Here is a 27,599-nt window from a genome sequence, read left to right as displayed (position 1 = left end):
TATCATCATGTGCAGTGATTGGCCAAAGCTTTGCACTGGTCCTGTGGTCAGGTGCATTGCTATGGCCAATCACAATGCACTGTCAGGGCGCAGTGCATTGTGGGACACGGTGGGCGAACAGCCTTTGCCGTTCAAACTGAACACCCTTGCCACACGGATGGTTGATGCTTAAGCTGAACTGACCTTCAACTTGAACATATAGTCCATCTTTACTTGTTTTACCCTAAGTTCACATTTCTATCAAAAGGGCGCATATCACCGATGTCTTCAGTGCTTGCCAAATGACCCCCAACAGCCAGGTTGGAGGGAGTTAACTGAGCCAAATGGCTAAGCACACTCTTTGGAATTTTTTGGGCATTGCTTTGCATGAGTTTGAAATATGACATTCAGCCAACACTCACACCACCACTTCAGCCGTGGGATATTCAGCTAAAGATGTGCATGACGGAAATATTTGTTTCGGATTGGATTTATTAATTTTGTTTCATCATATTTATTATGTTAGAATGATTTGTTTTACAATTTTATTTTACATATTCGGATTCGTTTCATATATTCGTTGTTCTGAATCGATTTGTATTTTGGAAGATTGGCCATATTCATTTTAAAACGTTAATTCGCTATACATGGAGATGACTTATGCACTCTGTTTGGGTTGGACGGAGGTGGATCAATCAGAATCTCAGAATTATAACATAACAAATGGAACAAAATTAATTTCAGATTTATTCATTATATAGTTACACTGGCTGAAAAAAGACAAAAGTCCATCCAGTTCAACCATTAAAAAAAAAAAGTTGTAATTCTACACCCACAGTTGATCCAGAGGAAGGCAAAAAACCCAGCAAATCATGATCCAATATTCTGCGTATCTAAGAAAGAATCCAGACCTTTTTTAACACCTTCCCGTCCAGGCCTATAGCAGATTGACGGCCTATAGCAGATTGAACTACAAGGGCTCACTCACAGATTTGGCATGTTTCCTGATTTTCTATTGAGTCTCCTGCTGTTGTACCCTACACACACTAAGTGGTCTCACCTCACTCCAGCTTGTTGCAAGGCCATCCCAACCATCAGGGGGCCTGGTGAAGAAGCAGGCTGGGGCTTGGACTCCATGGCCTGGGCAACCCCGAACTACAAGGGCTCACTCACAGACTCAGCATGTTTCCTAGTTTTCCTTTGAGTCTCCTGCTGTTGTACCCTGCACACACTAAGTGGTCTCACCTGGTTCCTGTTTGCTGCAAGGCCATCCCTACCATCATAGGTTCTGGTGAAGAAGCAGGCTGGGGCTTGGACTCCGTGGCCAGGGCAACCCCGAACTACAAGGGCTCACTTATAAACTCAGCATGTTTCCTGGTTTTCCTTTGAGTCGCCTGCCGATGTACCCTGCACACACTAAGAGGTCTCACCTGGTTCCAGCTTGTTGCAAGGCCATCCCCACCATCAGAGGTTCTGGTGAAGAAGCAGGCTCTGGCTTAGGCTCCATTACCTGGTCAACCCCGAACTACAAAGGCTCACTCACAGACTCAGCATGTTTTCTGGTTTTCCTTTGAGTCTCTTGCTGTTGTACCCTGCACACACTAAGTGGTCTCACCTGGTTCCAGTTTTCTGCAAGGCCATCCCCACCATCATGGGTTCTGGTGAAGAAGCTGGCTGGGGCTTGGACGCCGTGGCCAGGGCAACCCCGAACTACAAGGGCTCACTTATAAACTCAGCATTTTTCCTGGTTTTCCTTTGAATCACCTGCTGATGTACCCTGCACACACTAAGAGGTCTCACCTGGTTCCAGCTTGTTGCAAGGCCATCCCCACCATCAGGGGTTCTGGTAAAGAAGCAGGCTGGGGCTTAGGCTCCATTACCTGGTCAACCCTGAACTACAAAGGCTCACTCACAGACTCACCATGTTTCCTGGTTTTCCTTTGAGTCTCTTGCTGTTGTACCCTGCACACACTAAGTGGTCTCACCTGGTTCCAGTTTTCTGCAAGGCCATCAACACCATTATGGGTTCTGGTGAAGAAGCTGGCTGGGGCTTGGACTCCATGGCCTGGGCAATCCCGAACTACAAGGGCTCACTCACAGACTCAGCATGTTTCCTGGTTTTCCTTTGAGTCTCTTGCTGTTGTACCCTGCACACACTAAGTGGTCTCACCTGGTTCCAGTTTTCTGCAAGACCATCCCCACCATCATAGGTTCTGGTGAAGAAGCAGGCTGGGGCTTGGACGCCGTGGCCAGGGCAACCCCGAACTACAAGGGCTCACTTATAAACTCAGCATGCTTCCTGGTTTTCCTTTGAATCGCCTGCTGATGTACCCTGCACACACTAAGAGGTCTCACCTGGTTCCAGCTTGTTGCAAGGCCATCCCCACCATCAGGGGTTCTGGTAAAGAAGCAGGCTGGGGCTTAGGCTCCATGGCCTGGTCAACCCCGAACTACAAGGGCTCACTCACAGGCTCAGCATGTTTCCTGGTTTTCCTTTGAGTCTCCTGCTGTTGTACCCTGCACACACTAAGTGGTCTCACCTGGTTCCAGTTTTCTGCAAGGCCATCCCCACCATTATGGGTTCTGGTGAAGTAGCAGGCTGGGGCTTGGACTCCGTGGCCTGGGCAACTCCGAACTACAAGGGCTCACTCACAGACTCAGCATGTTTCCTGGTTTTCCTTTGAGTCGCCTGCTGATGTACCCTGCACACACTAAGAGGTCTCATCTGGTTCCAGCTTGTTGCAAGGCCATCCCCACCATCATGGGTTCTGGTGAAGAAGCAGGCTGGGGCTTAACACACAAATTTGTGCAACACGTGTTGCACAAATTTGTGTGTTATCCCCCTCTTTGTGTGGTTTTAAGGGGATTGAGTGTGTCACTTCACTCTTTATTATTCTTAATTTAATATATTTATTTTATATTTATTTAGCGCTACACTTTTTTGTATTAATTAGTCACTTCACCTAATAGGTATAAGGTTAGTGTCAGCAGCTTCTAGGGTTAGGGCTCTATTTTAAGCGCAGGAGGTTTTTTCCTTATTTCTAGGCTGGGGCTTAGACTCCATGGCCTGGTCAACCCCGAACTACAAGGGCTCACTCACAGACTCAGCATGTTTTCTGGTTTTCCTTTGAGTCTCTTGCTGTTGTACCCTGCACACACTAAGTGGTCTCACCTGGTTCCAGTTTTCTGCAAGACCATCCCCACCATCATAGGTTCTGGTGAAGAAGCAGGCTGGGGCTTGGACTCCATGGCCAGGGCAACCCTGAACTACAAAGGCTCACTCACAGACTCAGCATGTTTCCTGGTTTTCCTTTGAGTCTCTTGCTGTTGTACCCTGCACACACTAAGTGGTCCCACCTCGTTCCAGTTTTCTGTAAGGCCATCCCCACCATCATAGGTTCTGGTGAAGAAGCAGGCTGGGGCTTGGACTCCACGGCCTAGGGAATCCTGAGCTACAAGGGCTCACTCACAGACTCCTGGCACTTGTACTCACTGCGAGTCAAGGTGGAAAAGAAGTGGGCTGTAACTGTCTTCGATAAAACGTTAGCATCCCTCACGCTACCTGTGAATGCCCTAGCATGTTCTAGCAACATGTATTGTAGACATTTCTTGTACTTTTTCAATTCAACATTAATAAATAATTCCAAATATGTTATTCTTTACTTATAATTGTTTACAATGTCTTTCAGAAATGTCTGGAACTGTTCCAGTGACCATCACACCAAACTGGAACAAGTTACTTACTGGAGAGAATATATCAATGACCTGCCATGGAGAAACTTACCTGACTTATCACTGGTTTCACAATGGTGGGTGGGTGGCAGAAGGACAGATCTACACAATCACATCTGTTCAGGTTGGACACAGCGGGTTCTACCAGTGCCGGACAAATCAAGGTGTTAGTTTAATATTCAGCCTGGAAGTCAGCCATGGTGAGCCAATCAGTTCATTTCTTCCGAGCGCTTTATTTCATTTAACCAGTTTGGCGCCATACATGTAAAAATCTTAATTTTTGTCAATAAAACTATTTAAACCCCCAGAACATTAAATATTTTCTGAAAGTAGTGGCCCTGTAGAATGAAAAGGTGATAGTTGCAAATTATTTATGTCACATTATATTTGCGCAACTCTTTGTTAAATACAAATTTTCAGAAAAAAAAAAATTAATTTTAGCATTAACAAGCAATAGAATACCCATTTTTGGTAAAATATAAAAGATGAAATTGCATCAAGTAAATAGATACCAAATATTCCATGTCTTAAAATTGCTTGCGCCCATTGTATCGCCATAAACTACGATGACAAAAAATCACCATAGGTGATGCTTTAAAACCTTTTACAGCTCATCAATGTAGAGTTAACTAGGAGCTCTTGTGCTAGAAATATTGTTCTCACTCTGATGTTCGCAGCGATGTGTCACATGTGTGGTGCGACCGCGGTTTACATACGCGTGCACACCCTGGGCTTCCGTTTGCATTTGGTCAGGTGCAGAGGACTGAAAACTCATGGGGCCCCCGGGCAATAGGGGATCATGGGGCCCCTGTGTCCTTGCCCAAACTCAAAAAAGCCTATGAAAAAGGTACCAGGGGCATCTCATGGGGCCCCCTACTGACCCCGGGCCCTCGGGCAGTGCCCGAGTTTCCAAATGGTCAGTCCGCCCCTGGTAGGATCCAATGGCGGTCCCACTTTAATGAGCACAGGATACTACGACAGCCGCTGAGTTAATGGTAACAATTTGGTCATCGTGTAGTGACCTCTTATTGAAATCACTTGCCAGTGACTCAGTGGCGTGAGTAGGATCCAGGGGCGGACTGACAACTCATGGGGCCCCTGGGCAATAGGGGATCATGGGGCCCCATGGGGCCCAAACTCAAAAAAGCCTATGAAAAAGGTACCAGGGGCATCTCATGGGGCCCTCTACTGACCCCGGGCCTTCGGGCAGTGCCCGAGTTTCCAAATGGTCAGTCCGCCTCTGGTCAGGTGTACTGGGCAATGGGGGTTACTGCAGTTTTTTTAATATATATACTTTATTATAATTGTATTTTTTAAAACTTTTTTTTTTATTTTTATTGATTGCTAGAACAGGGGGTTAATAAACCCCTATTTCACGGCGGGTGTCAAACTTGTGACCCTCCAGCTGTTGCGAAACGACAATTCCCATCATGCCTCTGCCTTTTGGAGTCATGCTTGTAACTGTCAATCTTGCCATGCCTCATGGGACTTGTAGTTTGGGAACAGCTGGAGGGCCACCAGTTTGACATCCGTTCCCTATGTGATAGCTTTGGGCAGGTGGAAGGTACTCTTTATGGAGACATTAGGGCCCTGATTCACTAAGATGTGAGTGTAATAGCAGAGACTGACCATTCAGGCAGACTCCGGTCAATCAATCAGTCGTCTGACCAGCGTCTAGCAAGCTCATTGACGAGCGTCTATTGACTACTTTGCTATCACTGGCACATTTTTAGGTGCAATACCGGATATGTTCGCTAGATGGCGCACAAGCGCGGGCTTTATTTACATTGGCGTTTTCATGATGGCAAAAGAATTCTTAGAATGTTATAAATACACCTGTACACCTGTATTAGAATTTTCTATTTTCTTCTATTTATTTTCTTGCTGTGTCTCCAAAATGATCAGGAAACTAATGCATTTACTAATGAATGTCAAACATTCTGTACTCAAATGTTAAACATTTACACACTTATATCTCAAATAATTTATATACTTCTAATTTCCCAATATAATTATATATCTTCATTCTCTTTAATCAGGTAACTATTCTATGTTAAAGACAAGTGCAGCGCTATAAATGCATGTGATCAATAATGAACGCATGTAAAAACCAAAAAGTGCAAAGAATTGCAACAATGATGTAATATTGTAAATGGTGCTAAAATAAGTTCATAGAATCATTCCTGAATAATGGAATGTCCTTCGTGTGAGAGTACCAACTCAGAGAGTGCCTCTGAATGGCACGTGTGGTCTCTCCGTGACGGACAGTAGTGCATGAACTCGTGAAAGGTAAACCACCCTTGGGACTGGTCTACACTCACCAGAACAAAAGTATTAATGTGTATGGGTTATACACTCCACACATCTGGGGGTGCAGCGGTATGCTGGCAGTTATGGGTTAGTCATCCAGCTCCATCCATCCATCCATCCATCCATCAGGGTGGGTGCCCAAATGGTCCTGGGGAGGAATTAGCTCAGCCACAGGAGCCAGAAAGGTGCTCAATAGTGTAGTACACTGTCACAGGGGTGGATGACCTTTCACGAGTTCATGCACTACTGTTCGTGGTTATATTTATCTTGTGTAATACCATTTTACTAGTCTATATCATTTGACCAGCGCTCGCTCTATCATTTTCAAACAATGGAACTATTCTACATTATAACTCAAACTGTGTCTCCCACAGTGGTTTAGTGGTTAGAGCTCAGAACTTACAGCACTTGGGTCATGGGTTCTAATCCCGGTCATGGCTACATCCTAAAAAATGGAGATCAATTTTCTGGGTTGTGTCAGTGCCAGGAATATTGATCAAACAATTATGATTTTGCCTAATGACTAGAAAGTGGATGAATGTACTCTTCTGCCAATTAGGAAATGTGCAAGTTTCATGCCGTGTATATTTCATTGTAACATTTTTCTCTTTTAAATCTGTCTCCTTATACAACTTGACCCCCTCCCCCACCCCGCCATCACCTGTCCCATATGCAAATCTATGGATCACCGCCCCACTCTTTAACTATCTATTTACTGATCAAGTGAATGTGTCTCATTTTCTATCAGCTACAGCTCAGATCTCACATTATTATACAATTGCTGATTGTATCTCACCACTAGTCTGATTGAATTCACAATTCATGGTCAGTCCCGTTCCCTGACCTCTAATAAACTTTAGGGCCAGTTCACACTACATGTGTTTCAGTTGCTTTTTCGGCATCACAAACGCACAGAAAGAAGGTTATATGGTTGTCAATGTCATAGTTCACATCAGCACTTGCATTTTCAGTGCATTGCAGGTGCTGTAAACAAAGTTGACCACGCTGCATTGTTTCTGCACAGAACTGTACTGGAACACATTGAAACGTCCTTGAATGTACTAAAACGCACATGTCCCTAACTACATTGAATACAAAGAAAATAGAAAAAAATAAGTGGAAGGGATATAAAAATGCAATGTAAACATGTCCAAAACGCATTCAAAATGTACTGGAACACACTAAACATGCATGCCAAAAGGGCATGAAAAAAACCCATCAGGAACACATCTAGACTGTTTCTATAGTGTGAACCGGCCCTTAGGACTTGTTCACACCATTGGTGGTGCAGAAACGCATGCAAGAACACACATTTTCCAGCACAGCAAAGAAATGCAATGCCCTATGTAGATGTGTGCAGGTACCATGATGAAAACGTTGTTGCACCTACACACGTCTATTAAAAACAGCCCCATTCACAGCCACAAATACGCATGGCACCACACTACTGTGCGGTTAGGTGCGACACACTTGGAAAATAACATAAAAATAAGCCAACATGGCTAAAACATATCTTGAAAATATGGGGACTCTGATATCCGGCGACAGTCCGTTCACGAACGAGAAGCAATTCTGCACCCCTAAAACCAACATAGAGGAAAGGGATGGTCAAATTGCTGTGCTGCTTCCAAACCACCTCAGGCATGCCAGGGTCATTATGCAGGTCCTCGATGCCAGTTCTTGCCTGCGGCCACAAAATATCCACTGGCCACGAGTGAAGGTGAGTGGAGGACGTGAAGGTGGATTTCTACCAGCTTCAACCGCAAGCAGTACCACTCCTGAAAAATGAGAGCAAATAATCATTGACACGTCATCATGACAGTCAATTCTCAGTGCAGGCTATCTAGAGTGTCTTTCCTTTTTAACCATTTCAAGAGTTCAAGGAAACATTCTTGGAGCATCTACTGTGTTTGGAAAGGCCAAAGGTCCCCCCCTCCCCCAGGCACACTAATGCTTATGCAGGCCATAGACGGGGAGAAAAACGGCTGATTTTTCTTTTAAAAAATGAAAAATTGGTTGTTCAAGCGGCCGACGTTGCCAGCAATGGTAAAAAAAAAAATCGGCCGATTTTCATCCCGTCTACAGCCGGCAAAAAGTGTCTCTGCAGAGAGCTCCGCTATTTCTTTGACAGTTCCTTGACATTTACAGCGGTTGCAACAATGTATCTATTTGTATCCATTTAGGATACAGATGTTTTTATTCAGAAACAAATAGATACAATGTTGCAACCGCTGTAAATGTCAAGGAACTGTCAAAGAAATAGCGGAGCTCTCTGCAGGGACACTTTTTGCCATACTGGAATTCCTCTCATTTTTCATCCTCTTCTTCTTCTTCTTCTTCATCATCATCCTCTTCTTCTTTTTCATCATCATCCTCTTCTTCTTCATCCTCTTCTTCATCATCTTCATCCTCTTCTTCTTCATCCTCTTCTTCTTCATCCTCTTGATCATCATCATCCTCTTCTTCTTCTTCTTCTTCATCATCATCCTCTTCTTCTTTTTCATCATCATCCTCTTCTTCTTCATCCTCTTCTTCATCATCCTCTTCTTCTTCATCATCTTGATCATCATCATCCTCTTCTTCTTCTTCTTCATCATCATCCTCTTATTCTTCTTCATCATCATCCTCCTCTTCATCATCTTCTTCTTCTTCTTCTTCATCATCATCATCATCATCATCCTCTTCATCATCATCATCATCCTCTTCTTCTTCTTCTTCTGCATCATCCTCTTCTTCTTCTTCCTCTTCTTCTTCTTCATCATCATCATCATCATCCTCTTCTTCTTCATCATCATCATCATCATCATCCTCTTCTTCTTCATCATCTTCATCATCATCATCCTCTTCATCATCATCCTCTTCTTCATCTTCTTCTTCATCATCATCATCATCATCCTCTTCTTCTTCTTCTTCATCATCATCCTCTTCTTCTTCATCATCATCATCATCATCATCCTCTTCTTCTTCATCATCATCCTCTTCTTCTTCTTCATCCTCATCCTCTTCTTCTTCTTCATCCTCTTCTTCTTCTTCATCATCCTCTTCTTCTTCTTCATCATCATCATCCTCTTCTTCTTCTTCATCATCATCCTCTTCTTCATCCTCTTCTTCTTTTTCTTCTTTTTGTCTTCCTCTTGCAGGTCACTGCTCATGTGCAGATTTTTTATCAGTAAAAAATCGGCCAATTTGCCCATCATTGCCGCGAAAATCGGCCGATCGGCAAATTCGGCCGTTTTTTTTTCCAACTTTACCGAAAAAAAAAATCTGCCAAAATACCGAAAAACGGCCAAACAAATAGCCCACTAACGATCCGAAAATCGGCCGATTTTATTTTCGGACGAAAAATCAGCCAATTTTCGACCCATCTATGGCCTGCATAAGATATGGTGTGGCCCTAGGGTCAATGTGTGTTTAGAATACTTCCAAAATGCACATACAAAAACACTCCATCCAAATGCATGTTGCATTTCTATAGCATGTTAAACAGAAGAAAAATGCACTTACATAATGTTAACATGCGCAAGTAAAAGTAGACAAAATCCACATCCTTTTATTCTGGCTTCACATACATGCATTGTGGTCTAACACCGCACTCCTGGGCAAATCACATGCAATTTGTGTGCGTTGCAATTAGAGACAAACATTTTGCACACCTCAAATTGCACCGCATCCGGGCCAAAAATGTGCAGGACCCTTTTTCAGGGTATGCACATGTATTGTACTGTCCAAGGCATTGCACACTAACGCATTGCACACTAACGCATTGCACACTAAAAATGTCAAATACGTTAGTGTGTACAGTGCATGAGTGTAAAATGCTTTAGTGCACACTGCAGTGTACAACGCATTGCACACTGTAATACACTGTAATACCGTGTACACCCACACATTGTAGACTGTAATGCACTGTACACTGTCATGCAGGATGGAGCTACGCATTGCACACTGTGATACGCTGTCCACTGTCATGCAGAATCCAGCAACGCATTGCACACTGTAATACCATGTACACCAACACATTGTAGAATGTAATGCATTATACGCAGTATACATGTCCAGATATTCAAAGATTAGCCATGAAGGCCTAGCTGGTTACCTATTGGGCGACCGCAGATAGCCGAATAACGCTACACTGCATCCAGGCAGCTCTGGGAGGGTGTCATATGACATCCTGGCAGAACGCGCTCTCCGTGATTGCTGTGTCCTAAGGACACAGCTGATCACGTGATGTGGTAAAGGCCAATCACAGCGGCTTTTTACCATGTGATCAGCCATGTCCAATGACACGCTGATCACCGGGAAATGCATTTGCCAGGTCTTGGCTGCACTTTCATCACGCTATCAGAATGTGTGGAAAGTACTGCCGAGAACCAGCAGTTATCAAAGCAGGGGTCGGCCCCGATGATCAGTGCCCACCAGTGGCCAGCAGTGCCACCCACCAGTGCTGCCTCATCAACGCACATCAGTGTTGCTAAATTACCAGTTTACCAAATGTTATAATATAAACAGACTTTTATTCATTATGAGCTATTTTGTGGTTTATCGAGCAAAAAGTAAAACTCACAGCAGCAAGTCAATACCACCCAAAGAAAGCTCTATTTGTCTGAAAAAACTGATATAAATTTAAGATGGGTACAATGTGGCATGACCGCACAATTGTCATTCAAAGGGTAACAGTGCAGAAAGATGAAAATTGGCCAGGACAGGAAGGGGGTAGGAGTACCCAGTAGGCAAGTGGTTAATATCATTGACCCATCAATACCCAGGAGCTAATGTACAGATAAGTAGCATGTGCACCAAGTGAGATTCTGCTAGGCCCCACCCACAAAATTGCAATTACCTGTCCCTCACATGTTATTAACATATTTGCAATGGCCACACTTACTGTACATATAAGGATCATCTCCTCAGCTGAGAACTGTGCTCTCGCCATGTCCAAATGCCAATAAGGTTATCAAAATTTTCAACCAACACAAAACCTCCAACCACTTCTCATCCACTTACACTCCCCACAACCACTTCCGGGTGCGCGCACGTGATGACGGACTTCCAGGATAGCCGTTCATGCGCCATGCGGACACCTGTTTGGTGCTTATTTGTTTGCAATCGCGCATTTTTATGTGCGGCTATGATAGCTTTCGCAAATGTGTGTTTCTTATTGATTTGTTTTTTTTAACCTTGGCTAATATTTGTTGCCAAAGGCCAAAAATCAACAAAGTGTGGACTATTTTATTACTGTAAATCGAATTGTAGAAAACCTGTAGCTGGCTGCACAGTGAATGTGACATTCATTAGTACATAACAATATTGTGGTGCAAGTGGGTTTTTTTTTTTTGGTTTTGAAAAAGTCAGTTTGCACCCACTTGCATATTCACGCTCTTACAAGCTACATTTGAGCAGATTATATAAGTATACAAAGTAACTATTAAGGTTGTTCATATATTGAACATAAAATAAACACAAAAACATCGGTCAAATATTTATTGATCAAATATATCGTCATTTATTTGGTCAGCAGGAACAAGTAGGTACAGTCAATATCTTGGTGAGTCACAAAAATAGGATTGATGTGGCAAAAATAAAACACTCCTGGTCATAAGAGCTTACAATCTAAAGATACTTCTAGTGAACGGTGCGTGCTCAGGTTATAGCAGGAAACAAAGGGGAAGATGAATCAAGTAACATTTTCATGCACATAGGATTTACTTACACAATCACGTAGTATAAAGATCCATTCAAAAAAAAAAGTCTTCAGATCAAAATATCAAGAAAACAAAGCATGTGAAAAAAAACCCTCCCACCTCTACAAATCCCCTCCCACCTCTACAAATCCCCTACACATACATTTGTCAGCAGGTTTGTCAGAAAAATGCATTGGAGTCTAAATAAGCAAACAAAATTAAAACAAGAGCAGATTTTAAACAAAACGATTGACATGTGTGAGGCTTTCAATGCAAAGAGAAAAAACACAATCATTGTGCAATAACACACAAACACTTTACAAGGCCAAAAATATGCAAACATTTCCAGCCCACTTCCAAACACAGCCTGAGTGGTGTCTGGGGCAATTCAGCACAAAATCTCTTCCTCCCCCAAACCACTACAAGCAAGGACTTAGTCACAAACCACCCGGCCTAGTAACAGGCCAAATCACTCCCTACTGCACGTCTTTATATAAGCTAGGTTGTATTTGGAGCACGCCAAACAAGGCCCCACACCCAATGAAGCCACACCCACCACTGACCTTAGTTTGGTCAGTGAAAGTGTTTTCACCTGATGAATCCGCTTCCTACCTGCATTAACCCTTGGTATACAGGCCCCACAAATCAGAAAGATATATACAGTGAAATGTACGTGTGCAGCATACAACAGAACATTGAGCAGGGATGTGAAAGGGAACCCCAATTGGAACCATTATTGCTACTATGGTCACAATTCCCTCCAGATTCTCGCATGAGTTAAGACAGTCACATGACCACATCTTGTATGCAATACTGAAAATGACAAATCGATTTGACTAGTATGGTGAATTTCCCATCAATTGGCAAAACACTCCAGAAATCAAACATCACCAAACATTACACTCTGGGCAAAGCTGATTTACAAATCCTGCGACTTACAGTAAAGTTGACCGTTTTAATGCAATTTTCAAGACATCTGACACAGATCTCTATGCAAATTGCCACTAAAGTAGTACATGTACTACTATAGAAATCAGTGTTTGAAACGCACCCATGTGGTCACTCTAATAGCAGACAATAGGGTGCGACTTTGCAGACGATTTACAACTTGCATGTTGTGCAAATCACATGCCAAGTCCCACTCAATGTGCACGCTATTGGAGCGTTCATATTGTTGTGGTTCAAACTTGGTTGGAGCCGCAAGTAATAATAGAGTAATGAATATACTACTTTTCATGCAATTTGCTGAGAGATCGATGTCGATTGTCTTGCAAATTGCACTTGAAATCACCATGTACCCTAACTTTGAAATCATGCAACTTCTATGCAAGTCACATGATGTGACTGTGGTGTCAATAACACCACTTAGAAATCTGCTTTAATGTGACCGGGTAGCCCCCAGTAACATTGTTTGCGATTGCCATGCAATTGGCATTACAGGCGACTTGCAAATCGTAGACCAAGTCGCACCCTATTGGCCACTGTAGGCTCTGTTCACATCCAATTGGATTGTGAACTCGTGCAACTTCACTGTAAGTTGGGCAATTGCCGCATTGGATTAGATGTGACAGTGGTGTTAGCCCCCAGTAACATTGTGTGCAATTTGCCATGCAAAGGGCAAGTTGCTGGCCATGCCAATCGCATGACAAGTCGCATCCAGGGTGTGCAATTTCAGGTGCGATTTGTGAATTGACATGGTACCTGATATTGGATATAATGAATGTGAATGTGAGTGTATTAACGTACGCCATTTGTTGCAGTGAGAGTTCAAAGGTATTTGAAGATTTTGGCCATTTATTAGCAATTTAACATCTAGACTCAAATAGAAATCGCAATGCTACACACAATTGAAAACACAACTAGTTAGTAATTCTCTAGAAAACACAGTAAAATTGGCAACTTAAACAGTAATTTTCATTTGCATATAGTGTGAGCGAAGCAGGAGAATTAACAAAGGAAATAAATCTTTGAAGGCGTGCGGTCTGCTTTGCATTTGGTGGAAAAATCCATACCAGTATTTGTGACAAGTTTGATGTGTGGATTCACCAACCAAGTCTTTTCTCTCTCGCTCACTCTTCTTTGTCTCACTGGCTCGCTCTTCTCTCTCGCTCACTCTTCTGTATGTCTCTCTTTATCACTCTTCAGTATGTTTTTCTCGCTCACTCTTCTTCATCTCACTGGCTCGCTCTTCTCTCTCTCTGTCAGCTCTTTGCTTGCCAAATCCTTCACAAAAGTGGGTTGAGTGTAAACCATCATTATCAAATCTATTAGTGCTCCAGGCTCTTATCTTACCCCATTGTATGACATTCACATAAGGTGCAGCTTTGAAGGTGTTTCAACAGACAAGGCCTCATTCTAATTCACATTTTAGGGATCACTTAGACAGAAAGCAAAGATGTTGCCAGAACATCTATTTGAAGACAGCCACACACGGAGATCATACTACTTCACTTGCCGTGGTTGGGATTCAAACCGACAACCCTAGAGTTGTGAGGCAGTAGTGCTAACCACTAATCCACGGAGCTACATTGCTAACCCAGCCTGTATTTCTGTGCTGTGAATCAATCTTAGGTCCCTGGGCAAGTTCAGTGTAACTACCAGATATCTCCAATGTGACACAAATGTTGTGCTATGTTGCCAATTCACATGTATGATGGTTCTATGTATCCCAATACAAAGGATTGCAATACTAATACAGGCGTACCTCGGTTTACCAATGCCTCAGGGAACGTCATATTTGGGGTACAAATGCCAAACCATTTCAGTTAATTGGTCTGTTTACAAATGTTTGAATAATTTGGTATGGGCATGTGGCCTGGTATGGTTCAGGAGGGGGGGAGGCGCTCGCTTGTCCCCCCCCCCCTTTCCTGACCTGCTGGGCTGCATGCTCAGATAAGTATCTGTTATGGATTTTGGGGGGTACCCCATGCTGTTTTTTATTTAATTTCAGCGTGGAGTTACCCCTTAACATCCATACGAGACCCGAAGGGCTTAGTATGGATGGGAGGGGGGACCCCACGCCGGGTTTTCTACAAATTGTTTATAATTCCCTGCAATACTTTTACATCAACTGTCAGTGGGGAACTCCGCCGACAGCTGAAACATGAGCGCTGCATTGGTTTTCGCTACTAAAATGCTGCATGAGTTGATAACATAACTCATGCGGGATTGTAGGAGCGACAGCCATGTGTTAATGTTTCAACTGTCAGCGGGGTTCCCCACTGACAGCTGAATGTAAAAAAAAAAAAAAAAAGCGTGGGGTCCCCCCTCCCATCCATACCAAGCCCTTCGGATCTGGTATGGATATTAAGGGGGAACTCCACGCTGAAATAAAAAAAACAGCTTGGGGATCCCCCCAAAATCCATACCAGACCCTTATCCGAGCATGCAGCCCGGCAGGTCAGGAAAGGGGGGGGGCGAGCGAGCGCCCCCCCTCCTGAACTATACCAGGCCACCTGCCCTCAACATGGGGGGGTGCTTTGGGGAAGGGGGGCTCCCCCCCAAAGCACCTTGTCCCCATGTTAATGGGGACAAGGGCCTCTTCCGTTATTGGGATAATTGGTCAGCCATTTTTTGGGATTTTAGCATATTTTGTTTACCAGTAAAGTTGAAAATTTTTTGTTCCAAATTTACTGATAAAAAAAATGTGCCAAAATCCCGAAAAACAGCTGACCAATTAACCCACTAACGGCCCGAAAATCGTTCGATTTTCTTTTCGGCAGAAAAATCGGCCGATTTTAGACCCATCTATGGCCTGCTTTAGATGGGTCTAAAATCGTCCGCAAAAAAAATCGGCTGATTTTCAGCCCGTTAGTGGGTTAATTGGTCAGCCATTTTTGGGGATTTTGCAACTTTTTTTAATTGGTAAATTTGGATAAAAATTGGCCGATTTTGCAGATCGGCCGATTTTAGCTGCAATGATCGGCAAATTGGCTGATCTTTTAACAGATAAATAATCTGCACATGAGCCATGACCTGCAAGAAAAAGAATAAAAAAAAAGAATAAGAAAAAGAAAAATGCAGGCCTTAGATGGGGCGAAAACTGACCGTTTTAAAAAAAAAAAAAAATCGGTTGTTCAATGGGCCGACGTTACCACCAATGGCAAAAAAAATTGTTCGATTTTCGCCCCATCTACGGCCTGCAAATATAATAGCGAAGTAATTACTTCTGTCCCTGCAGAGAGCTGCGCTATTATATTTGACATTAAAAAGTATAAAGGTTGCAACATTGTATCTATTTGTATCCGAATAAAAACATCTATATCCGGAATGGATACAAATGGATACAATGTTGCAGTCTCTATACTTTTTAATGTCAAATATAATAGCGGAGCTCTCTGCAGGGACAGAAGGAATGTTTCAGCTGTCATCGGGGTTTCCCACTGACAGCTGAATTTTAAATTATTTCCGTGAATTAAATAAATAATAAAAAAAACAGCGTGGGTCCCCCCTCTCATCCATACCAAGCCCTTCAGGTCTGGTATGGGTATTAAGGGGGAACTCCACGCTGAAATTTAAAAAAAAAACAGCGTGGGTCCCCCTCAATATCCATACCAGACCCTTATCCGAGCATGCAGCCCGGCAGGTCAGGAAAGGGGGGGGACGAGCGAGCGCCCCCCCCCCCTCCTGAACCATACCAGGCCACATGCCCTCAACATGGGGGGGTGCTTTGAGGCAGGGGGGCTCCCCCCCCAAAGCACCTTGTCCCCATGTTGATGAGGACAAGGGCCTCTTCCCCACAACCCTGGCCGGTGGTTGTGGGGGTCTGCGGGCGGGGGGCTTATCAGAATCTGGAAGCCCCCTTTAACAAGGGGGCCCCCAGATCCCGGCCCCCCCCCTACGTGAACGAGTCTGCGGTACATGGTCCCGCAGACTCCTTCACAAAAAAACTAAGTGTGGTGTAAAAAAAACACAGTACAGGGTCTTTGACAAGTCCTTTATTAAAACAATGTCCCCCGAAGTAGATCCAATGTCAATCACGGCGGCGGCGGCAGGGACCCGAAAAAAGAAAAAAAAAAAAAAGGTTCCGCTCCCGTCGGAGGCTCCCAGCCATGTGAAGAAGAGGCTAGCTGACAGTTCTTATATAGGTATGAAGCGGGGCCAGCCGGGCACATCATCCCCGCCCCTTACCTATTTGAGAAATGTCACCCTGTCTCTCCGCTGAGGCTAACTAGCTGAATGCAGGAGACAGTCTGACATTTCTTATATAGCTATGGGGCGGGGCCAGCCGGGGACATCATCCGAGTGACCCGCCCCATGTCACATGCTTGCTGTTCCCGGCTGGCCCCGCCCCATACCTATATATAAGAAATGTCAGACTGTCTCCTGCATTCAGCTAGTTAGCCTCAGCGGAGAGACAGGGTGACATTTCTCAAATAGGTAAGGGGCGGGGATGATGTGCCCGGCTGGCCCCGCCCCATACCTATATAAGAACTGTCAGCTAGCCTCTTCTTCACAAGGCTGGGAGCCTCCGACGGGAGCGGAACCTTTTTTTTTTTTTCTTTTTTCGGATCCCTGCCGCCGCCGCCGTGATTGACGTTGGATCTACTTCGGGGGACATTGTTTTAATAAAGGACTTGTCAAAGACCCTGTACTGTGTTTTTTTTACACCACACTTTTTTTTTTTGTGAAGGAGTCTGCGGGAGCATCTACCGCAGACTCGTTCACGTAGGGGGGGGGGGCCGGGATCTGGGGGCCCCCTTGTTAAAGGGGGCTTCCAGATTCTGATAAGCCCCCCGCCCGCAGACCCCCACAACCACCGGCCAGGGTTGTGGGGAAGAGGCCCTTGTCCTCATCAACATGGGGACAAGGTGCTTTGGGGGGGGGAGCCCCCCTGCCTCAAAGCACCCCCCCATGTTGAGGGCATGTGGCCTGGTATGGTTCAGGAGGGGGGGGGGGCGCTCGCTCGTCCCCCCCCTTTCCTGACCTGCCGGGCTGCATGCTCGGATAAGGGTCTGGTATGGATATTGAGGGGGACCCACGCTGTTTTTTTTTTTAAATTTCAGCGTGGAGTTCCCCCTTAATATCCATACCAGACCTGAAGGGCTTGGTATGGATGAGAGGGGGGACCCACGCTGTTTTTTTTTTTTTTTTTTAATGTGGACCTTTATTTTTACATTCAGCTGTCAAAATAAATATTATCTAGACCTTTGAAATAAGTAAAATCATTACAGAAATAATTATAAAGGATAAGAAACAAAAATAGAATCACTAGAACTAAGGAAATCTAGTTAGATTACATGAAGATATGCCGAGTGCTGTTTATTAAACACAATAGTCGCGAGCGAGTGCCGGCTCTCAGAGGAATCCACAATCCGATTCACTATTAGTCAGTGGCTAAAAAGCAAACGCCCATGGCAGAAGTCTAAAATGTGTTCTGCACATGCTCAGTTGTATCTGCCAAAGACACTGCACGGGCTTCTAGATTTTTACTGTGTCGATTTCCTTGAAAAAAACGATTTTTAACACATTTTTAATTTTTTTGGAAATAGCAGATATTGTTTAAAGTGAAGTCCTGATATTTGGCAAAGCAAATTTCTAAGTGAACATGTCTCTGCAGTGATTTTTCATGGTTTTAGACTTGCTTCTTAGCAAGTCTGTTTTGTGAGTCTGATTTCGGGCGTGTGTCTGTTTGTGAATTAGATTGGGCATCTGCTTATGGGCTCTGCTCAATAGTGAATTAGGTTGCAGGGTAAAAAAATGACGGACGCCCATGAAAATTGGGCTTAAGCCCATAAATATGCGCCCACGCCCAATAGTGAATCAGGGCCCAGGAGTCAAATAGACCCCCATGTCTCCCCTGCCCTTCACACCATCTAGATGCGTCAATAAGGGTGCATCTGAAATTGGAAGTGACATCACTTTTGCATGTGAAATCGATGCATGGATTTGCCTCGGTCTCACAGCATTCTCCCTCCACTAGCCCAGTGGTGGGCAACCTTTTTTTTCAACTGAGCCAAATCTCGCCAAAACCACGATTGAAATTTATTTTGAGAGCCACATTTTTAAAACTGAAAATACATCCCCCATATAGTAATTCATCCCCCGTAGTAATTCATCCCCCATATAGTAATTCATCCCCCATAGTAATTAATCCCCCATATAGTAATTCATCCCCCATATAGTAATTCATCCCCCATATAGTAATTCATCCCCCATAGTAATACATCCCCCATATAGTAATTCATCCCCCATATAGTAATTCATCCCCCATATAGTAATTCATCCCCCATAGTAATTCATCCCCCCTATAGTAATTCATCCCCCATATAGTAATTCATCCCCCATAGTAATTCATCCCCCCTATAGTAATTCATCCCCCATATAGTAATTCATCCCCCCTATAGTAATTCATTCCCCCCATAGTAATTCATTCCCCATATTGTGTCAATTCACTTACCTTTGCTCCACGCGTTCCTCTCGCCGTGTTCCCGCGCCGTTCCGGTCTTCAGGGCGGACTGTGAAAGGAGAGGAGTTCGTCACGCTTCCCCGCCTGCATCCTGACAGCCAATGTTTCCCACGCTCCGCGGGCCGGATTAAAAGGTCCGCCGAGCCGTATACGGCCCGCGGGCCGTAGTTTGCCCATTGCTGGGCTAGCTGCAGAGTCCTGACTTTTGGGGCGGCCGCCCGAGAGGAGGGAGGGGAGTGGGCGCCCGGCACACAGAAGAGCCGCATTAAAGTGTGTAAAGAGCCGCATATGGCTCGCGAACCGCGGCTTGCCGACCACTGCCCTAGCCGGTGGACATGTTCCCGGGCTCCAGTAAGAGTAGGAGAGGAGGAGGGGGGCACTGCGCTGCCGGCTCTGTGATAGTTGGAGTCAGGGGCGGACTGACCATTCGAGCACTCGGGCACTGCCCCGAGGGCCCGGGGTCAGTAGGGGGCCCCATGAAATGCCCCTGGTACCTTTTTTATAGGCTTTTTTTTGAGTGCGGGCAAGGACAAAGGGGCCCCATGATCCCCTATTGCCTGGGGGCCCCCTGAGTTGTCAGTCTGCCCCTGGTTGGAGTTCACTTTTACTTCCAAGCCAGGAGTCGGCTGAACAAGAAACACACAAGCTGATGGCTACTGCAGCCATCAGCTTGTACGGTTCACTCTTTGGACGTGTGTAGTACGTCCAAAGAGCAGAATTGGTTCAATAAATGTATCACACATTCATTCTGGCTGCTGGGGTGACATCGCCGCTGCCCAGCCTTTAAAACCAGCCAAAGAGATGGAACCTGGATAGAAAACCGAGCGAAGATGGGAACCCCCAGGACCTGCGGGATCTGTGACACTGCTGTACCGGAGGCAGGGGCGGACTGATAACTCATGGGGCCCACGGGCAATAGGGGATCATGGGGCCCCTGTGTCCTTGCCCACACTCAAAGCACACCCAAAAAAGCCTATAAAAGGTACCAAGGGCATTTTATGGGCCCCCTACTGACCCTGGGCCCTCGGGCAGTGGCCGAGTGCTCAAATGGTCAGTCCGCCCCTGACCGGAGGTCACATTAGGACAGGCAAGTTTGTCAAAATGTGAACAAAAAAAAAAATTTGTGTCGCGCTCCACTAACAATTGCAATAAGAAATGATATCAAATTGTGAATGAAATAAAATGCAGTCCAACATCAAATTAAAAGTGACAATGCAATCGCGCTTCTGCTGCATAAATGTCCTTAACCACTTCCAGTCCGGACACTTTCACCCCCTTCCAGTCTGGACACTTTCACCCCCTTCCAGTCTGGACACTTTCACCCCCTTCCTGTCCGGACACTTTCACCCCCTTCCTGTCCAGACACTTTCACCCCCTTCCAGTCCGGACACTTTCCCCCCCTTCCAGTCCGGACACTTTCACCCCCTTCCAGTCCGGACACTTTCCCCCCCTTCCAGTCCGGACACTTTCACCCCCTTCCAGTCCGGACACTTTTACCCCCTTCCAGTCCAGACACTTTCACCCCCTTCCAGTCCAGATACTTTCACCCCCTTCCAGTCCGGACACTTTCACCCCCTTCCAGTCCGGACACTTTCACCCCCTTCCAGTCTGGACACTTTCACCACCTTCCAGTCTGGACACTTTCACCCCCTTCCTGTCCAGGCCAATTTTCAGCTTTCAGCGCTATCACACTTTGAAGGACAATTGAGCGGTCATGCAACACTGTACCCATATGAATTTTTTAACTTTTTATTTGAGACAGATAAAACTTTATTTTGGTGGTATTTATTCACCACTGGAATTTTTTTTTTTTTGCTATATAAAATAAAAAGTCCAAAAATTTTGAAAAAAAGTGTTTTGTTTTTTTTTGCAAATAAATAATCTTTCTTCAGAAATCTTGGCCAAAATGTATTCAGTTATCTTTTCAGTAAAAAAAAAAAAATAACCCACCCCCTTCCCACCTCCGAGCACTGTCACTTGGTTCCACCCCCTTCCCACTCCGAGCACTGTCAATTGGTTCTACCCCCTTCCCAACTCCAAGCACTGTCAATTGGTTCTACCCCCTTCCCAACTCCAAGCACTGTCAATTGGTTCTACCCCCTTCCCAACTCCAAGCACTGTCAATTGGTTCTACCCCCTTCACACCTCCGAGCACTGTCTCTTGGTTCCAACCCCACCCACCTCCGAGCACTGTCACTTGGTTCCATCCCCACCCACCTCCGAGCATTGTCACTTGGCTCCACCCCCTACCCACCTTCCAGTACCTCTCATTTTAGAGATTGCAGAGCCAAGTATCATTTTGTGGTGCTAAATAACCTGTATGGAATTTGTTAATGATAAAACAGAAAAGCAGAAAATTAGATCCCCCACAACCAGCAGCAATAGACCCTCCCTGACAACAATAGATTCCACCAGCAACAATGGGTCCGCAAAGCAAAACACCACCCCAGGATAATAGACCCCCAGCAGTTACAGAGGATCTCCCAGCAGCCAGCATCAATAGACTCTCCAGCAGCTAGCAACAATAGACCCCTCAATGCACAGTAGATCCCTTCCAGCAACAATTGACTCCAGCAGCAATTGACCCCATCAACAATAGGCCCCATCAACAATAGACCCCCCACCAGCAACAACTGACTCCAGCAACAATTGACCCCATCAATAATAGACCACATCAACAATAGACCTCCCACCAGCAACAATAGACCCCATCAATAATAGACTCCCCACCAGCAACAATTGACCCCATCAATAAGAGACCCCCCACCAGCAACAATTGACCCCATCAATAATAGACCCCCCACCAGCAACAATTGACCCCATCAATAATAGACCCCCCACCAGCAACAATTGACCCCATCAACAATAGACCCCCCCACCAGCAACAATAGACCCCATCAACAATAGACCCCCCACCAGCAACAATTGACCCCATCAATAATAGACCCCCCACCAGCAACAATAGACCCCATCAACAATAGACCCCCCCCACCAGCAACAACTGACTCCAGCAACAATTGACCCCATCAACAATAGACCACATCAACAATAGACCTCCCACCAGCAACAATAGACCGCATCAACAATAGACCCCCACCAACAACAATTGACCCCATCAATAATAGACCCCCCACCAGCAACAATTGACCCCATCAATATTAGACCCCCCACCAGCAACAATTGACCCCATCAATAATGGACCCCCCACCAGCAACAATTGACCCCATCAATAATAGACCCCCCACCAGCAACAAGTGACCCCATCAATAATAGACCCCCCACCAGCAACAATTGACCCCATCAAAAATAGACCCCCACCAGCAACAATTGACCCCATCAATAATAGACCGCCCACCAGCAACAATAGACCTCCCCAACAATAGACCACCCACCAGCAACAATAGACCTCCCCAGCAACAATAGACCACTACACAAAAATAGATCCCCTTCAGTGACAATAGATCCCCAAGCAGACAGCAACAATAGATCCTCCAGAACACCCCTTGCCATTACGTACATTCAGCGCTGGAGATCCAGAACTGCGTTTCTGCTGAGAAAGGTCCTGGTTATACCCTTTGGTACTGCTTCTCCCTACTTTATTGTATTGCAACTGTTCTGCCTCCCTTTAGATCAGTGGTTCTCAACCTGTGGGTCACGACCCCTTTGGGGGTCGAACGACCCTTTCACAGGGGTCCCCTAAGACCATCAGAAGCAGCAGTATTGGAGGTAAAACGACACTCATGAATTATAATTACTGGGTAAATAATTTTATGGTTGGGGGTCACCACAACATGAGGAACTGTATTAAAGGGTCACGGCATTAGGAAGGTTGAGAACCACTGCTTTAGATTGTAAAGCACAGAGCGAACTGTTGGAGCGATATAAATTCTGAATAATTCTAATAAAAATAATAATAGTTTAATAATAATTTTGTATTGTAGGTCCGGTTATCCTGCAGGCTCCGTTCTTTGTGTATCGGGGAAGAAACATAAATCTAAAGTGTCACAGCCATCCTGATTATTCTGTACACTGGACAACACTCTACAGGAATAATCGTCTCATATATGGACCATCCAGGGATCTCTCTTTCCCCTTTCTTGAAGGAAACTATGACTGGTCTGGAACATACAGATGTGAGAGAACTTTATCCCGGGAGGAATATGCAACGTACACAGATGCAGTGTCCCTACATGTCAGAGGTAAGTCCTCATCATTGTGCGTCTATGGCAGGGGCGGACTGACAACTCATGGGGCCCCCGGGCAATAGGGGATCATGGGGCCCCTGTGCACTTGCCCACACTCAAAAAAGCCTATGAAAAAGGTACCAGGGGCATTTCATGGGGCCCCCTACTGACCCCGGGCCCTTGGGCAGTGCCCGAGTGCTCGAATGGTCAGTCCGCCCCTGGTCTATGGTGTTGTCTGTCTGTAACTAATGAAAAATAACTATGGTTCCGGCCATCTGTCCCATACCAGTGTGAGCAAGAACTCCTTCTCCACCAAGATCACAGCTTCAACGGCTCAGTTTTTTTGTATCTGACCATTTATTGGAGCCAGTTGCTTATTATTATGCTGTCATGAGAAGCTACATAAAAGGTTGGGAAGGAATGGAGGAGCTGGGCCAGCACAGAAAGTAATTACACTCCCAGAATAGGAGAAGGCTATAATGCGTAAGGAGGGGGGACTGTGCTAGAGAATTGACTCTTTAAGGCAGTGGTTCTCAACCTTCCTAATGCCGCGACCCTTTAATACAGTTCCTCATGTTGTGGTGACCCCCCAACCATAAAATTATTTACCCAGTAATTATAATTCATGAGTGTCGTTTTACCTCCAATACTGCCGCTTTCAACACAGTAGCTGCTTTTAACAGAGTAGCTGCTTTCAACACAGCAGCTGCTTTCTACACAGTAGCTGCTCTTTACACATCGGAAATGTGTGTTTTCTGATGGTCTTAGGGGACCCCTGTGAAAGGGTCATTCGACCCCCAAAGGGGTCGCCACCCACAGGTTGAGAACCACTGCTTTAAGGCTTCATGTGTACGAGCCTACCCTGACCGCCGGCCACGGGAAAACGCAAATCGTGCAAAAACGCAGTACAGCGGTTGCCGCATTTTGCATTTTCCCACGGTCGGCGGTCAAAACGTTTCTATCCTGAACGCGATTCTTTTGCATTCAGCAGAGGGAGGTTTAACCTCACCTAAACACAGCAGCTCCTAACTGTGGGTATAGGATTATAACTGATGGTTGAACTGGATGGACTTTTGTCTTTTTTCAGCCAGACTAACTATGTAACTATGTAGCTCCTAAACTCTGCTGAAAGCCTGTGTGTACATGGACACACAGGCTTTTATGGAGTTGAGTTTAGGAGCTTTGGAAAAAAAATGCCAAAGGCCCCTAAACTCGAGTTTAGGAGCTGCTCGTGTACATGGAGCCTAAGAGTAGTCTTTTTTTTAGATAGTTCAAAAGTATATTGCAAATGCATAATAAATTCTTTGTGGAAAGGAAAAAAGCAAGCATTTAAAGAACCCGATTATTAGCTTTTACCCGCAGTTCTTTAAAGCCTTTGTTTAGGTCAGGGGTCTCTAAACTTTTGAAACAAAGGGCCAGTATACTGCCCTTCAATCTTTAGGGGGGTGGCTGGACTGTGGCCAGCGGGAGTAGAAAATGCCATGGGCTTGGTTTACTAAATGAGGATACATTTTCTTTTCACATAATTGGTGTCAGTGGGAGGAATAGTGCCCCATCATTGGTGTCAGTGGAAGGAATAGTGTCCCATCATTGGTATCAGTGGGAGGAATAGTGCCCCATCATTGGTGTCAGTGGGAGGAATAGTGCCCCATCATTGGTGTCAGTGGGAGGAATAGTGCCCCATCATTGGTGTCAGTGGGAGGAATAGTGCCCCATCATTGGTGTCAGTGGAGGAATAGTGCCCCATCATTGGTATCAGTGGAAGGAATAGTGTCCCATCATTGGTGTCAGTGGAAGGAATAGTGCCCCATCATTGGTATCAGTGGAGGAATAGTGCCCCATCATTGGTATCAGTGGGAGGAATAGTGCCCCACCATTGGTATCAGTGGGAGGAATAGTACCCCATCATTGGTATCAGTGGAGGAATAGTGCCCCATCATTGGTATCAGTGGGAGGAATAGTACCCCATCATTGGTATCAGTGGAGGAATAGTGCCCCATCATTGGTATCAGTGGAGGAATAGTGCCCCATCATTGGTGTCAGTGGGAGGAATAGTGCCCCATCATTGGTGTCAGTGGGAGGAATAGTGCCCCATCATTGGTATCAGTGGGAGGAATAGTGTCCCATCATTGGTATCAGTGGGAGGAATAGTACCCCATCATTGGTATCAGTGGAGGAATAGTGCCCCATCATTGGTGTCAGTGGGAGGAATAGTGCCCCATCATTGGTATCAGTGGGAGGAATAGTGCCCCATCATTGGTATCAGCGGGTGGAATAGTGCATCAATCATTGATGTCAGTGGGAGGAATAGTGTCCCGTGATTGATATCAGCGGGAGGAATAGTGTCCCATAATTGGTTTCAGTGGGAGGAATAGTGTCCCATCGTTGGTTACAGTGGGGGGAATAGTGTCCTGTCTTTGGTGTCAGTGGAAGGGATAGTGCCTCTTATCAGTGGAGTGCCCCAAGGGCCAGATAAAAGCAAGCAAAGGGCCACATCCAGCCCGTGGGCCAGAGTTTGGAGACCCCTGGTCTAGGTAATTAACACCTTCCTGCCCGGCCTATAGCAAATTGATGACCGAGCAAGACTTTCCTCTTTTTGAGCGGGCGTCATAAGACGTCCTCTAAGAAGGCGCTGCGGGGCTGCACAGCAGTGCGATCTGTTACCAACTGTGTCCACCGGACATAGCTGATGACTGATCACTACACCTGCTCACTGCCAGTGTCATGTGATTGCTGTGACCAATCACTGCATATCACATGAGAATTGTAAACATTGGATGGCTTCCTTTCATGCCATCTATTGTATACAATTGTGTTAATACCTGTGATTGGTGACAGTGATTACATGGTACAGACAGGGCCAAACACAGCCCATCTGTACCATGTGATTGGCTGTCAGCAATCACAGCTAATCACAACAAAAGACACTGAATGAATCAGTTTCATTCAGTAAAAATGGTTTCTTATATCAATGAAATACATTGGTATAAGCAATCATTTGGCATCCAGGTCAGCATAAGCAGCAGCAAGGCCACCTCAAGTGCAGTAGTGAGCAGCAGTAATGTTCAGTCTACCAAGTGTTGAAACTATACTGCCAGAGAGCATTTACAACGGTGATGCTAGTCTTCGAAAAAGAGTTGTGCGTGCACTAATGGGGGGGGCAGAAGAACAAAGGGACCCGCAGAATAATTATGCAGGGTCAGTCATGTGAGATTTCCTTCTGCCGGCTATCGATGGGGTCCTTTAAGAGTGTTGGTGCACTTAACAACAGTCTCAGTTCACTTGCATGCAGTATAGGTACAGTATGATACAAGAGCAAGGTAGATGTGGTTCAGATACAGTAAAGGTTTGGTATAGTGCGGTATAGGTGTTGTCTAGGTTTGGAATAAGTGTGGTATAGGTCGCAATATCAGTATGGTATGGATTGGGTGCACTTGGTGTCTTGCTGTGAGTCTCTGCTGGCAGTATCCGCAATGGATGAATAGCTGTATCATCTCCCCAAGGCATACCTCTGAGCCATCTGCTCAGGGATTGGTGGGGTCAAATAAAAACTCACAACCACATGGAGAAAACCTTCCAACACTGCTTACTGGAGCCTCCTCCCAGCCATAGGTGGAAGCAATCAACCCACCAGACTTACGGAAGACTGAAAAAGTAAATAACAGCTGCTTAGTGCCCAGCTACAAAACACTAAATTAAGCTAAGGACCAGGGGCAGACTGACAACTCATGGGGCCCCCGGGGCAATAGGGGATCATGGGGCTCCTGTGTCCTTGCCCAAACTCAAAAAAGCCTATGAAAAAGGTACCAGGGGCATCTCATAGGGCCCCCTACTGACCCCGGGCCCTCAGGCAGTGCCCGAGTTTCCAAATGGTCAGTCCGCCCCTGCTAAGGACATCACTGCATAGGGCAGGATCTCTACATTTGTCTTGTAATTTATGTGCTTTCCATTTTAGTTAAAAACTGTTAAATATAATGATTTTCTCAATTGTAGACCTGTTCACCAAGCCAAATATTACCACCACGCTGTATACAATGACAGAGGGTGACAACATGACCCTGACATGTGAAACGAGTCTCAGTCCGCTCAGACAGAGGACACAACTGCAGTTTGCTTTCTACAGAGATGGACTAGAGGTACAGAAATTTAGTTCATTTCATCAATATAGAGTCCAGTCTGCTCAGGCAAAGGATTCTGGGAATTATTCCTGTGAAGTGAGATCTGCTATCGACAGTGTAATTAAAAGAAGTGAAGAATTATATATGCAGATAAAAGGTGAGCATCCGGTTTATAGCTCATTGAAGA

At 45.3% G+C, this 27,599-nt stretch overlaps 1 protein-coding gene across 2 annotated transcripts in view; it reads left to right on the top strand.

The window, feature by feature from the left end:
- The window catches only part of LOC149438234 (uncharacterized), a 55,812-nt gene that overhangs the window by 13,005 nt on the left and 15,208 nt on the right, over positions 1-27,599 (top strand). For both annotated transcript variants that reach the window (XM_089660103.1, XM_089660102.1), the window contains exons 5-7: positions 3,669-3,911; positions 23,052-23,309; positions 27,288-27,569. In XM_089660103.1, coding sequence (XP_089516229.1) covers positions 3,669-3,911; positions 23,052-23,309; positions 27,288-27,569 — 783 coding nt within the window. The remainder of the gene's footprint in view (positions 1-3,668; positions 3,912-23,051; positions 23,310-27,287; positions 27,570-27,599) is intronic.

Source organism: Staurois parvus, unplaced genomic scaffold (assembly GCF_062004578.1).
Source record: "Staurois parvus isolate SC_StPar_1 unplaced genomic scaffold, SC_StPar_1.0 ptg001202l, whole genome shotgun sequence".
Lineage (NCBI taxonomy): Eukaryota > Metazoa > Chordata > Amphibia > Anura > Ranidae > Staurois > Staurois parvus.
Note: the sequence above shows the minus strand (reverse complement) of the source record. Positions and strands in the feature narration are given on the sequence as shown.